Source organism: Macrosteles quadrilineatus, unplaced genomic scaffold, assembly GCF_028750875.1.
Source record: "Macrosteles quadrilineatus isolate MER2022 unplaced genomic scaffold, UCM_ALF_1.0 Scaffold_1__1_contigs__length_201487025, whole genome shotgun sequence".
Lineage (NCBI taxonomy): Eukaryota > Metazoa > Arthropoda > Insecta > Hemiptera > Cicadellidae > Macrosteles > Macrosteles quadrilineatus.
In genome coordinates, this window is record NW_026542594.1 from 120,909,765 (window position 1) to 120,926,280 (window position 16,516).

Consider the following 16,516-nt stretch of genomic DNA (forward strand, 5'->3'; position numbering starts at 1 on the left):
AACCTCTTAAAAAAAAAAAAAATTTACCAAACTGTGTCCTTTCCAATTGCAAACGCAAGGCTTGAGTATTACTGCAACAAGCATTTTATACTTATATGCCAACCCTTATATGCTTATATATGCTTATATATATGCTCAAGCAAAAATTATCTGATGTTCGTGAAATTTGGTACAAACGTGTAAACCTACGTTTATTCGAACAAGTTCGCAAACAAGCATGATCGGACTATGAGAATGGGGGTTTATGGGGGGTTTTATGGAGTAACAATTGGTTTTTCCCATTTTCGACCCTAAAAACACAAAATTTAACAATTTCTTTCCAAACCGTTTTGTGTAAATTAAAAAAGGAAATAATTTTGTACATTGAAGAGTATTTGTATGCCTAACGGTTACAGAGATGATTAAATAAATTGTAAATTTAAAATTCCCATGTTATTCTTATGGGGAATAAATAAACTGTTTTAGTTTGCTTGTTAATGGATATATTTTAATCAAATTTGCCATTTTTGTACTACTAAGCTATCAACGCTATCATACTAAGCTATCAACATTTCAATTAAAAAACACCTCAATACCTTCCCTGTAGCAGCAAACCTAAGAACTCATTAAAATTAATGTTATTCAAATAGGAAATAAATCTGAGAATTTTAAGGAAATATTTGAGTAGAAATCCAGCTAGGAAAATGGAAATTTTCTTAGTCTGCAGGTTTACTGCGGTGGGGATATTTTATATTTTCCCCGTATTAAATAACCGTACAACAATATTCCAATGTACTAATTTACTTATTTTTCACGCTGTTCAAAATGGTTTAGAGAGAAAATATTTTATTTTGATATGGTCCAAAATGAGAAAAACCAAATTTTACCCATTACCCTGTTCCTGTAGCTCGATCATAGTTCTGCGCTCTCTCGTCTGACCAGATTTGTACAAAATTTCATTGAAATTGGATGGTATATAAATGAATCTGAACGGATAGGGTTTTTTGCCACTGGAACATCAAAACTAAATATTAAAGTGGTCCCAGGTCTATGTCTTACCATGAGACCTGAGACAGTAATAGCTTAGTTTATTCCCAATACTGTATATATGAGAAATTCACTGGATAGTAGCTAAGAAACCAAACTAAAAAGTTGTAGGTCTAAAACTATTTTAAATTATCCATAATCTTAAAACAATAAGGGGTTTCCCTGTAACATCCTTTTTCCAGCCAATTTACTTTAAAACATAGGTAATGTAAGTGTCAGATTTTTATATTAATTGTTAGGTGTAATTTTAGCTAATAATCAAGCTGCAATTGCAAATGGTAATTTCCTTTAGGGCTTTGACCCCTCTACGTTGAATTTATATCCAGAGTCCATTTTCAAAGATCTTTGATCTTTGGGTCAGCATGTCTGGTATAATGACAAACTTTCTTTATAAAGGTTTAAATCTGCATTGTAATTTACAGTGGCGGTTCTAGGGCCTTATCATGGGGGGCTTGCAGGGTGTTCTTCACCAGAAGGAAGTCCAAGAGCTTCTCGCACGGACAATTTTCTATTTTTAAAGCCATATTTAAGGTCTATAACCACCGTTACGTTTTTATAACAAAATTCATGTTTGAATTTATACTTCCAGGGTCCAATTGGGGTGAGGGGCTTTCTAAAGCATCTATGCCCCCCCCCCTTTGAATTGCCACTGGTAGTTTAACAGCTTTTACTTTGTGTGAATGTTGAGCCACAGTCAGAATGTAAACAAGAGACTAAGCAGTTCACTTGGTCTATGTAAATGATGATTAGTGGTATTATATAATAGTTGGCAAAACAGTTTTTTTACTTTGCTGCATCACTGGTCCATGGTCTGTGAGGACTGTGAACCAAGTGATACCCGCTCTAGATGTGTAATATTAAAATGTACCCTGGTCCGTGACAATGATCTCAGCATCGCATATGTGGCAATCGGTAGCGAGCGTGTTGAAAGGAAGACATGATGAGCGTTATTTCACACTCGTTTTAACGGATCAGACTATGATACAAAAATAATCAGATTACCAAGGCACTATTGGCTGTTATTTTGTGATGCATACTGTAAGCAGGAAAACACAGTGAACAGTTTCACAGAGTACTTACGATATATTATCGCATGAAATGTTTGTTTGATATAAATATGTAGGCCTATTCAAATACTTCATTCAACGTTATAGTTTTTTCTGTTGTTATTATCAGTATATCTATAAAAGCCCTGCCACTCTGCTGCATATAGGTTAGGTTAGTTAGAATCATTTTAGTTTATGATAATGACAAAATATAATTTTTTAAATTCAACCTTTTTCATAAGTAGGGACCTAGTCTTTAAAAAGAAGGTAGTTATTACTGTACCATGAACTAAACCTAGCGAAACTCAACTAAGCTAACCAAATACCCGCAGAACAGTGTAAAAGTTTCTTCTTAAAAATAACCTAGAGGCCCTATGACCCAAAATGTTCATTTTAACATAGCTATTTTATACAACGTGAAACAATATATGTTACCCACATAGCCTATAATATTTTTTTTGGTAATACATGATGTTATGTATGTAGCCTACCCCTACCAAAGATGCAATTAGCGTTACTTTATATGACCAGTCTAGCCTAACCTAAGGGTAAAAACACACATACAGCGACTGGGAACAGAGCGGAACGGCGCGATTTAGAGTGACAAAATCAAACCAGTACAATCAAGTAGTAACACGCACACAAACTGCTGTTGCGAGCATAGCGAAGCGAAACGGTTAACTTAGGAACAATCTCGTTTGTTTTTCTATTATTTGGGAGCGGAGCGGGCAACGATTCTGTGGACATTTTTAGGTCCACTTTCGCCAGTAGGCTGCTCTGTATGCCCATTCCACCCTAAACAAAACTTACCCAGAGTGTTTCAGAACCTTCTCGAACCTTTTATTTTTGAAAGAATGCATTCAAAGGTTGAGGTAGAATGGTATTGCATAAATCATGATTAATACTTCTTAACACATCAGATGTGCGTCGCTACCACACGTCTGTTCCAAATGACGCCACATTATACGTTCCTAATCCAGTTACTTTTAAAACTGTTTAAAAACAGATTGCCCTCAAAGAAAACCTAGTACCGTATAGGAACGGTAGTGCCTCTTAACCTCATTAGCCGAAATGGATGGAATCAACTTCACTTTATCTGCCCGCACCTATAATATTGATTATGAAATTAAATTGTTCTAAACTATTACATCTAACCTAATCAAACTTGCTGTAACATTTCAAAATACGGTTTGATAGTAGAATTCTGAAATTTAGGCTAACTGTTCTTAACTAACCTAACCTAACCAAACTGTCTGTAGCATTTCAAAAATTGGCCCTTTTGATAACAGAAATGGCTTTCGCGCTCAATTGACTGTTCTAGAACGTTTAATCCTTATATTAATATGCGCGTCTTTTGCTTCAAAATAGACAAATTTTAAAGGAACCTCCATCTTCGCAGAAATTTAATGTTCGAGTGAGAAGGTAAGTAATTCATAATGGGGTCTAGAGTAACTGTTTTTTTTTTTCATTATTTTGCAATACTGGAACGGGAAGGGGTTGTGACGTAATTTTGACATGTGAATAGTCACTTTGTAATGTTCTAAGCCAAGTCTTTTGCCACGGCCACCTTTAACTTGTCAAGCGCCAAACATCACATAAGATAACATGGCAAACAGGTGACACCAGCTCATTAATTTGCATACTATCCATTTAAATTTAGATTTAAGAACAAATGTATTCAAAGATTGAAAATAAAACATAGAGAATTGAAGACCAAAACAAGATTTTAAAATCTAAAATATATTTTTGTACATTTAAAAGGGGTTTTCATAGCCCAGTACCGGTAAGCAAGTTTTCATATTATTAACAAATACTCAAATACTATTAGCTGCCTCAAAAAACAACAGCTGTTACAAGCCTACTTGCGATGTTGCCACTTCTAAGGCCGCGGCCTTTTTGCTGTGCTGCAAGTTGCTGCAAACTTGCTTTGTGGTATCTTGGAAATGATCGAGCTCCCGTTCGTGTCGCTCTCGCTTAAGTCGCTGCATGTGTCCGACATCAGTCGCTCACACTCTCGACGCTACAGCCCGCCTGCTCCGCTCTGAATTGCTGTATGTGTTTTTTTACCCTAAGACATATTAGGTAGGCCTATAGAAGCACAATTAATTGGACATAAGTTATCTAGATCCTAACATTTATAGGTACGGTACTACAATTCAAAATGGCCTTGATTTACGCAATATCGTAGCCTTAAATGGTATCTTCATTACGCAATTGGCTATTATTAAAAATTGAAAATAGGGCACTGCATTGGAGTTGCTTATTTGGATAAACCCAAGCAAAAAATTGCCAACTACGACTTGGCTTATTTTCTAACTCTGTCGACTATTAGGCCCCTACAGGCCTAGGCCTAACTAAGTAAAATTAGGATGAAACATGTATTCATGGTGATACTCCAAAGTCAATTAAAAACCAAGAAGTACATGCCTAGGAGTAAAGTTTGGCAGAGATCCTGTGATGTATTAATATCGTTTTAAATATAAATAAATTGAGGCCTGTATCGATTTTGATTCGGTTCGATACATAAGAAGCTATCGTTTCCACAATATAATTTTGTTATTTGAATGTGTGTCGAATTGAGCTAAATTATTGATTTTCAGTAAATGAAATTATCAATACAATGCAAGTATTGATAAAAATGCAAGCATTTTTGAAAAGGTAATTTGAAGTGTTTTTCTCAAGATTTTAATTTTACAAAAACAGTATGCAGGCGACATAAACTAACAACTCGATACATTATAACCTAAACTTTACCTTCCTAATCTAACCTAACTTCAAAACACTTAATGCAGTCACCAATTCGCATAAAGCACGACCTACCACCCTGACATGCCTAAATGAGAACTGTAATTTTACAGTTGCTTGTCGTGTGGTTGAAAACACTGGAGTCTAAACCTTCGCTAAATCATCACGATGTTGTCCCCTGGCGCTGCGGAGTGGGGGAAATGATTCTCCCTCCACCTCCCCTCTAGACGGCGTCCAAACAAGCCCGCGTTGTTTAACATGCATATCATATACCTATGCTGCAGTTTTTCAATAAGTTAAAAAATGAATATTTATAAAATTAAACTGTCATAAACTAACCTAACCAACCAAACATGCTGATTATATAAAAAATATATAAAATAATAATCGAATGAAGGTTTACTAATCAAAAAAATAGTTCTGTTCATAAAATAAAATTATAAATGCCTTGAATTCAATTTTAGAATTTATTAATTACAAAATTAAACTGTCATAACCTAACCAAACCAACCAAACTTGCTGATAATGAAAAATCGAACAAGGTTTACTAATAGAAAAAAAATAGTTCTAAAATTATAATAGCTCAAATTGAATTTTATAATGTTTTAATTAACAAATTAAACTGTCATAACCTAACCAAACTTGCTGATAATGCAAAAATCTTAGACAAAAAGTTAGTGCTACCGGTACCGAGAGGATTCGAACCTGGTACCTTCAGATCCTCAGCCCGGCACGTTATTCATTAGACCACCGAGGCCGGTGGCTATAAACCGTATCATTGCGGTAATGGTGTTCCCTCAGCCAATAGAATGCTTTGCTTCCCCCACTCCGCAGTGCCAGGGGACAACATCATGATGATTTAGCGAAGGTTTAGACTCTAGTGTTGAAAACAGTCAGCTGTAGGCTTAGTTAACCCACAGTTCATTCCATTTGTAAATGTTATCCATCCTACCTTGTTTATTGTAATGTTGTATATTTCTATGGCTATATCTTGAGAAATATTCATCAGCGGTGAAAAATAACAGTATATTTGGATTCAGGAGGTAAAAAAATATAAAGTAAGATATCAAAATTAAAAATTCGTTTGGAGGCACCTATACGGAATAAATACGTATCGTTTGGTTACTTAGGTAGGTAAGGTTAACCTAACCTAACTAACCAAACAATATATCGAATTAAACAATCGAATAATCAATATTAGCCTACTCATTTGGTTATTTGTGCCAACAGATATGGAAGTTTACCCACACAGGCTGCTATTCTTGTCTTAAGTACAGTAATTTAATTAGCCTACTGTTTTCTAGAAGCGGAGCGACACACATTGTTATTCGCTTTTCCGCAATCCGGGCCGAGAAAAACCTAGCTTAAGTTAAGGCCCAGAGATATAGGCTACCTACCTATCTAAGTTAAAGGCAAGAAGAAATTTATCTATATAAGGCCTAGGTCCTTAAGCTTAAGTTAATTGGACTGTAGAATAGGCCTAGGTAGGCCTAGGCTATTAGCCTACCTTTGATTGTACGCTACCCGAACACGAACGTTGTCAGTTTTGATAGGGCACACTCTTGTCAGTTTAAAATGGGCCAACACTTGAAAGATCATATCTCAACAATGACAATTAATTTTTAAACAACACAGTAATACTTATATTTCCTTCCTTGCCAATGGCCATGAATCCCTCAGATTTTCTTGGTTAATGCATCGAGCCTCTTTAACCTGGATCTAGTCTTTTAGTTGCGATTGACGACTGTAGTATCACAAACTACACTTCAAAGTGTAACCATAACACCCTAACTACTACAATTTAATTACTTTATTACTATTTAACTAACGGTGTTAACATCAACATAAAACTCAGCTCATCAGACAGCACCCAACAACACGAACACACAATCACGAAACGAATCACAACACAATCCAATCGACGACGACTCGACGACGACGATAAACAAATTTTGAAAAAAAGTGACTCTTTAAAAAAAAAATAGTAATAATTAGGCTGATATTATTCAAGCCTACTGAACAAACAACCATAACAACATGTAACTACCTAAATAATTTTATCGAATGTAAGTTAATAAATTTCGGTGGATATTTTTAAATCCGATATTTATTTCCACAGATAAATATTCTTTTAAATAGTTATAAGTTAGTGTAAAGCGTTCTTATGCGTAAAACTGTTTACTCCATGGATGAAAGAAATAATAGACAATTTGGTCTCTTTGTCTAAAGCAAGAAGCAAAATAACAAAATTGTTGCTCGTAAAATGTAAACAAAAAAAAGAAGAAGAAGATAGCTCCTAATGTTATTCTTATGGGGGAAAATTAAAATGGTTTTTTTAGGATTAAATAGTAATTACTGAACAAATATGCTCCAAAAACGATCCCCGGCATGATATTATACTATAGAATCTTTGTGCAAAACATCAAGTTGATAGATGTAATCGTTCTCGAGTTTTTGTAATCCATAGAGATGCTTTTCGTACCAGTATGAGAATTCACTTCGTTCATTCAATTATTATATTTAGTACGTCTATCATCTGCGGTTTTGTAAATAATAATGTGGTTTTGTTGTATTAATAGTCAAAGGTAAAACATAAAACACAAACTAATCCAGGTCTGATCAAGCCGCTGATATATTATTTAAGGAGACCAGAAAAAAGTTTCTATAACTAATTCTACCCATATAGTTTACTCGCCAAAACTTTATGGTTCCCGCTCAAAATCATAACCAGCACCAACAATTACATTTTTTTCGAAAGCCACTCAAAGCACTTTTTATATTTTTATACAAACGATGAGCCCCCATACCACCCACCCATAGACTAGTTGATACTGTGCGCTTAAGGATTTGATTCTCAAACGTCATTTTCCGTTATTTAGGAGGTGGCAACTTTGATGAAACGTCGTGTCAAACGTGAGTTGGTGGTGGTTTGTATTTGTTGCTGGGTCTAGACATTAGTAGTCACGCACGCATTCTGTACCATTTGCATTAAGATTACCAATTCAGCAGTCAAAGATGTTGATACAGGACGTGATATGTTTATCCTGTCTCGCTTGAGGAAGTTCTTGTTTACTTGGAGTGTCAAAGTTCATATTTAAAGATACCAGAATGTTATCGTCAAAATGGATATAGGAAACCAAATAAACCAACAGATTTGGCAAATGCCTAATGTTCTGCACGATTGGTCTATCTTAATTTCCTCTGACCGCGATGTTATAAAGGAAATGTCTCCACAATAATGTTTAGTTGTATCGGGGAAGATTAAAAATAAAACCAATGCGTATGCGTAGACTACATTTTGCTAAAACTAAATGTCGCGTTTTAAGGTAATTTATGCTTTTAGCCTATATTAAAATACTGTGAACTCGTAAGAAATTGAATACAGTACTGTAATCTGTAAATTAGGATTTTAATTTAGCAGTCAACCGGTGGTTTTCCATGCATTTTTACAGATACAAGTTTTGAAATAGAATTAATGTCTTCATTAGATTGCATTATTCCAAAAAAGGTAAAAAAGATTTCATTGCCATGAATGGTTTGTTGATTTAATGTGTATTGAACTATTTATATTGTTGGATACAATGAAGACAATGATTTTATTTGGCCAATCAACAATATTGTTACAGGCTATGTCAGTGTACACGCATAATGTACAAGCATAAAATAAAATAAATATCAAGAGTTAAAAATCAAATAAAGCAAAAATCTATCAAGACCAACCATGTGCAAAAAAAAGTGTTCAAGACCATGCACAAAATAATACAAAGCAAACCAATTCGTGCAAAATGCATGCACTATGCAAAAATAGGAAACAGGCTGTTCAGGGGAAAACTTACTTAACTATAAATACAGTGTCAAAAAAACTCTTTAAATTTGAAAAAAAAGGATTTTCAATCAGCCAGTCTAATATTGCGGTTTGGAAGTTCTTTCTTTCCAGATTTATCACATGACCAGGAAGGTGATTGACAGAATTCATAGAAATGGGTCTCCAAATGTTTGTAAAACATTAATAATCTTTTCACAAACGTCGACAAACTTTGTGTAGCCATCCCATTGGAATGACATTGAGTTTCAAACTGATCAGAAGAATAGTCAAGTTTTAAATAAGTGTTTCAAATCACAGCTTATACCACGCTGATTCCTTTCCGTGCGTTTATTTTGAACGACAATTCCATCGATATGTGTTTAATTTTTTTTACTAAAAACTTTTGTTCTTAAACAAGATAAAAAATAAAGGTGTATCCAAGCAGATGGCATTTGTTCCAATAGTAAAACAGAATTTAGGTAAAATAAAAGAAGGCACCGAGGAAGTTATTTAGTCAAATTTTCATAAATAAACAGCGTCAAGATATTGTCTATACAAACTGAAACGTCTGCCGAGGCTGTGCTGAATTGAATCAGGAATTTACGGTATACGTTTATGATTGGTAGGTAAATAAAATTACGCAAATCAGCGTAGATTTGCGCTACCGCTACCCCATATATTATCTTGTAGAGCAATCACCAAAAGCATAATCAGGTATCTTAAACGTGTTCGAGCGTTACACTTTATGTTACTACTGTAGTGACTCACTTGCCAAGTGCCGTATCCCACCATGGGCATGTGTCCGCCGCTAGCCAGTCGTGTGTAATCCATGGTGCACACTGCTCGGGGACCAATGCTAGACTGTAGACTGACTCAGTTACACAAGGCCCGTACTCTCACCAGTCTCCAATGTCAGTCTTATCGATTATGTTCCATTCAGCCAAGACGCTCCTTGAAAAAGGTTACAATAACTGCTTCCAAACACTTACCGACTGACTCAGTGGCAGTTGCATAACACAGTGCAAATTGCGGTCGCGTGCACAACTAAAACACTGGAACTCTTCACACGTTTTCCTCAATAAAAGCTAATATAACAATTAGCAGTGCATCGATTTGATGAAGCTTGATTGAACTAAGACTACTCTTAAGAATTAGGGATCGCTAAAGTGGTGGACCCAATGGGTTCAAAAAAATTTCCGAGTTGCGGTGACAGCTTTCTCAACAGGTGTTTGCTCTTGACGCATTTTTTCTGAATCTGTCACCAGACGCGTACTTGTAGCTGGTGAAGTTAAAAATTTACAAACTTCTCGTATTTTCAAAAAAATCATGCTGTTGTTTGTTGAACAGAATTTGCTGTTTTCGTTTGCTACTGTATACAAAAAATACCCCCACCGCATCAAATCTGCAGAGTAAGCGAATTTCCATTTGCCTGATTGGATTTACATTAAAAAATCTCCTTAAAAATATCACATTTGAAGGGGTGAGTCGATGAAGGGGGTAAGTAACATTTTGTTACTTTTGAGATAAATTGACCTAAAGTTTGCAGGTTATAACTTTTTAATTTTTAAAATTTTTTAATTCTTCAAACGTTATTAGGAAGGGCAGAGAAGTAAAATTTGTTGCACAATACTTAATAGAAATTTAAAAGTTCCTTACTATTAAAGTTTTAACTTTTCTATTACTTACCTCCTTTATCCACTTAAAAAATTGTTTCGTAGTGGAAGAAGGGGTTAAGTGATGTAAACGATTAAAATAAATTATTTTGGGGGGAAAATACTTTATTTCAACATGTCACCATAAAAAGTACATTTAAATAAGGTTGTTGCACCAAAATAAACTTAAATGTAACAAGTCAACTTACTTAAAGTCTTTATCATAGACTTTATGTGCTGACTTTTAATTTTGTCCCAAAAATAGTAACTAAAAGCCAGTTATGCTTAAGAAATACCAAAATATTAAAAATACCAAATATTTTTTAGATGTGCAAGTAATAACTGTCTTTTATTAGATGCTTATCAGTCTTATCTCTGCAATTTTTCTAAGAAATATTTATTTTTCATGTACAACTAGTGTACCTGTTGCTCGAATTCGAGGAATTGCGAAGCATTACAGGCGACTCACGAAGATTATGGAAATACTCACGATCTACACAACAGTTAGATATGATCAAAATCTTTTGTGAATATCTTATCTTTTCTCAAAAAGCTGATCTTGTTTTTTAGTGTTTCTACAAATTTTTCCCTCTCATAGCCGCATTAGGTTGTCTTAAGTAACGATTATAAATGAAAAAAAACATTATTTCTTTTCTTCTACTTGGTTGTGTTCTATGACTTTTTCTATGTTTCCATTGTTTGCAAATCGGTTATTTCAATGATTGCTCAAAAAATGTAGTATATTGTTAATTGAGTTTTATTTTTAGCCTATATTAAACTGTCCAGGATTTCTCGCTTTTTGCCATTGTAATAATTTCACCAACCCAAGTTTCGTCTACAGATGCAATACGCCAAAGAATATCACCTACGTACAATCTCCAAGAAGTGGTAAAAAAAGGCTGAAACCAAGCCATACAATAGATATAAGTTAACTCCATATAAGAAATAATTTTAAGAGTTACTGTGATGTTAGGATTTTCCAATGATTTGGTAATAGAACATTATATTGCATTATTTTTGTAAAAAAATACAACCGACTTCAAACGCTCTAAAAAGAATGAAATAATTTCAATAAAGCAAACTTTTGTATTAGGCAAGCTCACGTATTTTAAGTCGGCGCGGCTCTATGATGATTTTTGATACAAAATTGAAAGAATGTGTCCATATTGCATGTGACTATAACTAAAGGTGTTAATCTGCATGTCTTTTTCATAGTTATGCGTTAAGTGTTATTTTATTACCGTAATCAGAGATCGGCATTATAGTGGTATTAACGAGTATCTTTAAAAAGATTATAACTCATTTAAATGTTTCTAACTTGGAAAAGTAACGTTTTAATACTAAACTAGCTTCTTTTCCCTCATAATATCAAACTAAATTATTTTCCTATTCATATAGAACATTTGTGTGTGTTATTTTCATAATGCATTTATTCTGAAGTAAACATAAAATACAAGAAAATATTTCCTTTAATTTATAAACAAAACAGTTCAGTGTGTTTTTTATATATTTATGTTATCCAGCTACAATTTATTGATTTTCAAAATACACATACAATATTTAATTTCAATTTGCAGTTTGAGCGCCGAAATACTACGAAATATTTTCCTTTGAAATACGTGAGCTTGCCTAATACAAAAGTTTACTTTATTGAAATTATTTCATTCTTTTTAGAGCGTTTGAAGTCGGTTGTATTTTTTTACAAAAATAAATTATTTCATGAGTTTTAGTGACTGTATAATTTTTTATATATTAATTACCTGAGGTTTTTTCATAAGCAAAACTGTTTGAAACAATCAAAAGTTCCACAGATCAATCATTATTTTAAAACTGCTTGAGTCACCTGTTAAGGTTACATAATCAATGGGTATGAAAATAGACATTTTTAGATATTCCTTTCAGAAAGAAAGAGTAAGTAAAAAACTAATTGTCTTTTCTAGATACATTGAAATGTCAGACATCATCGTTTCCTGCAATCGGTGTACTTCTACATTATAAAAAGAAATACAGTAACGTCTCAAGCCTTTTGGAACAATATGAAAGTTATTCCTCAGCTACCAGTACTAAAAAATCTCTCAAAAGTGGAAAATCGGTCGTTAACACGTATAGTACCTTTGGAAAATATTATATGAAAGATTGGTTCAGCTAAAAGTGGTGTAAGTCATGTAGGGGGTTTTGTTTGCTCAAGATATAGCCTAGTCGAAATTGCAAATCATCTTCCTCTAGGACTTTCCGAAGCAGGCATAATAGTATTGACTAGTGGCTTGTAGGGGCAATAGCCCCTATATATATATTCTAGTAAATATTTTGTACAAATTATTAGTCTCATGGGTTACCCTACCTTGAATTATCGTTTAACATTTTTGTATATTATAATATGTATAAAAGTTATTACATACCTGCATAATGCAATTTTTTGATGTCTGTTCTGTTTGAAATATAGATTCCAAAGGACTGTTCATGTAGTGTGTTTATAATACAAACTTTCTAATCATGATATACATCTAAGGAAGATTTTCAATAATAATCTTCATGACTATTAATTAAATATTTATCAATTCCTTTGAATATAGACAAATTCACTTAAATAAAACACATAGAGATAATGTCATCCTCCAAATTGTATAATGCTAATTATAACAAAATCTCTCTAAAAACAACAGAGTATAGTATCCATTTTAATCGAATCTTTGGTCTTTATTTTGTTCTAGTACTATTTTAACATCATCTGGCAACTTTAACCGGCTAAAAGCTACATAAAGTTGACCATGGGTAAACACGGGTTTTTTTCAAATAAATGCCAACTTTTTGAAGGTTTGGCCTTGCGCTTTATTTATAGTAATATCGAAAGCTAATCGCAATAGGAATTGAATTCCTAAACTTAAACGGCATATTAGGATCTTTAGATGTTAGTTTTATTTTTGGCATGAAAAATATGTTCCCTTTGCCTACTCCAGTAATTACTTCTAACTTTACACTTTTTTCAGACATACCTAACACAACTAATCTTATTCCATTAACTAATCCAGACCCTGGAAAAAGTCTATATTTCAGCTTTATAATAGTATACATATTACAGTACATATTACCATATGCTTTAAATTAAATAAACCACATGTTTTTAAGTAACCAAAGCAGACATGACCTGGATTCCCATGTTATTTAAATGTAAATTATTTTATTACGTAACGACCTTTTGGTGCATAATTAAGAAAAATGAATAATTTTCCCCAAAACTTCATGCCCAGACCTTTAAAATGAGACCTCTCCCAGCTTTCTACGGCCTCCCGTTCGCTCACAATTTCATTGTAAAATTTTGGGCTTACGGAATTAGATATATAGATATGTTATAGTAACTGGGTAGAGAATATTAATAAACATTCCACATCTGCAAATGAAATATGTATATGAAAGGTTGGTTCAGCTAAAAGTGGTGCAAGCCATGTAGGTGGTTTTGTTTGATCAAGATATAGCCTAGTCGAGATTGCAAATCATCTTCCTCTAGGACTTTCCGAAGCAGGCATAATAATATTGATATGATATAGTAACTGGGTAGAGAATATCAATAAAAATTCCACACCTGCAAATGCATGTTTAGTAATTAAAATATTTAACACTTTTAAGACAATTGACGATTATGCACTGTCACACTTCTTAGGTCGTGTAAGGAATAATTGCATTTAATTTATATTTAGACCTGTTTTACGAATGCTTTGGTTTTCACAATACACCTTTATTTGTCAATATCATACAGCTATTCACTGAAACATATATGTTTTTGTAAGTCAGAATATTCAATACTAAAAACAGAATTACTGTATACACAAATCAGGTCAAACGTTAAAATACATGTTTTATAGTAACCAAAACAAAATGCATTTTTCTCAATGTAATTCATTTAGGCTCCATGGCAAGAAATATTTTATTGATCAATATGAAGCAACTGTTTCAAGAAGAATTGTCTGTAGCTTCATTTAAATGGTTTCAACTAACAGCTGTAGGAATGTTATTATTATTTTTCCTACAGTCACCCGACAAAGTAGGCTTCCCTGTACTGTTTATAGTACAGAAAGCTGCTAATTGCTGCATATTTATACTTTGCCGTACGGTTTATACTTTTCCGTACGGTTTATACTTTGCCGCACATAAGGATTCCAACGAAACAACACAAAACAGCGTGGTTTTATTATGCACGTAATCCGTGTACGCTTGGAAATAGGTTGGCAACACTTAAAGATAATAATACTATGAGCAGCTGATTGACTATTATAACTACGATTTAACCTGTCATTTCGTGTTTATAGTTTCGGCATTTCTGAACTTTCTGGACTTCTTTTAAACGTTTTGAAAACATTCCTACGATCTTAATAAACAAGAAAATACCTTTAAAGCATTTTTTAGGCGCGGAAACCACTTCAAATTACAAAAAACATACGGAACTATATTCTCAAAACGCGGAGCACATTTCTTGCCGAGGAAAAATAGCGGAGTGATACGGACCTCAGGTACTACTTTCTCTAGGGCACCATTTGTGTTGCCAGCTGAACCTAAAAACGTGTTGTATAGTGTTTGAAAGACAAATTATTTATATGATTTATAGTGACTGTAGGAAAAATATAATGTGTAACACGAGTGAAAAAGGCCTTTGCTGCACTCGAGATCATTCCGCACTTGCCTGCGGCTCGTGCGTAAACATTGCTCTCGTGTGCAGCAAAGTGCCACTTTCACCACTAGTTACACAAATAACTATTTCGCCTTCTCTGCACAAATGTAAACAATCTGCACAAATGTAAACAAAATAAATGTTGAATATTTAAGGTTTTCAGAGTTTTCACCGAAACAAATATTATACTTAAACATAATATATAAGGTACCTAATAGAAACTCTCCTGGTTATTTTGGTGGTGGAACCACACTGATCGGTAAAAGAATCACAGAGAAATTGGTGAACATACATAGAAAAAAAAAAACATCGCCACAAACAAATTGAGAACCTCCTCCTTTTGTTGGTGGTGGGGAAGTCGGTTGAAAACATGACACGATGCAGAATAAAATCAATTTTAAAATCAGAAAAACCCATTGCAAATACTGTACTTCATTTTGAAAAATTCAATAAATCACAATTTAAATATTAACAGCTGTTTCATTAAAAAGTAGTGTAGAATTATGCATATGGTAAACAAATTTGAAGAGGCAACTTTAAAGGCTTCTGGGGCAGAGCCCCAAGGGAATTTACCTCGTTCCTCTTTTGATGGCTCATCTATAGACGAAGACCTTTCTTTAGAGACCCCTACCAAGTTTCTACGCCCAGCAGTTCTCTCAAATTAGCTGGGACAAAAACCCAGTGTTTCCTCCATAAGAATAACATGGGATGGGAATTCAAAGGCCACTGAGGCAGAGCCCCATGGGAATTTACCACGTTTCTCTTTTGATGGCTCATCTACAGACCTGTCTTTAGACACCTCTACCGAGTTTCTACGCCCAGCCGTTCTCTCAATTTAGCTATGACAAAGGAAAACAGTTTCAAATTAATATATAGATCTTTTACTTCTTGGAAGCAGTTACGTCCTATCAAGAATAGCTAACAACTCGTTGAACTAAGTGGGTCCAATACGGTCACGGTCCGATACATTTAAAAAACACACTAAAATGCAAATAGGTAATGTCATAGACTAACAAACACAAGTGTTTTATCTATGTTAATGTTCAAGGTAATTTTCATTGTCAGCTGTTTTGGATATGATGTTAGCTGCAGTACGTGCTACTATTGCCTAACAATAAGGGGGTAAGTGCAGGGGACAAGTGCGCAGAGTTATGGATGAAGGGTGTAAGTGAAACTTAAAAGAGGATGAAGGGGGCAAGTGAAGCACTTACCACCTTTATACACTCCATTTGGGTGCATTTCCTGTACTTAACCCCTAAGTTAAAAAATTACTCAGCTGTTATTATACTTAGGACTATGGGAGTCAGTGTACTAAATAGAGCATCACTTACACCCTTCATCCATGCATCTAACTCAATTTTTACAAAATTGTTACTTGCCCCCTTCATCCACTCAACCCTTAATTTATTCCCTATTTAAATAAAATTAGTTTAACGAGTACCTAGGTTTGCTGCAATAGGGAGGGTAAAAAGTGTTTTTTTGTAAAATGTCGATAGTTTAGGATAAAATGAATGTATTTTCCGAATTTGATCAAAATATGCTCATAAACAAGCAAACTACAATATTGAAACTGACAAAA

At 34.0% G+C, this 16,516-nt stretch overlaps 1 protein-coding gene across 1 annotated transcript in view; it reads right to left on the reverse strand.

Moving 5' to 3' along the window:
* Positions 1-9,493, reverse strand: part of LOC128982808 (1,5-anhydro-D-fructose reductase) — a 38,503-nt gene extending 29,010 nt beyond the window's left edge. Inside the window, exon 1 of the mRNA XM_054401824.1 lies at positions 9,391-9,493. Coding sequence (XP_054257799.1) covers positions 9,391-9,453 — 63 coding nt within the window. The 5' untranslated portion in view covers positions 9,454-9,493. The remainder of the gene's footprint in view (positions 1-9,390) is intronic.
* Positions 9,494-16,516: the final 7,023 nt, after the last annotated feature.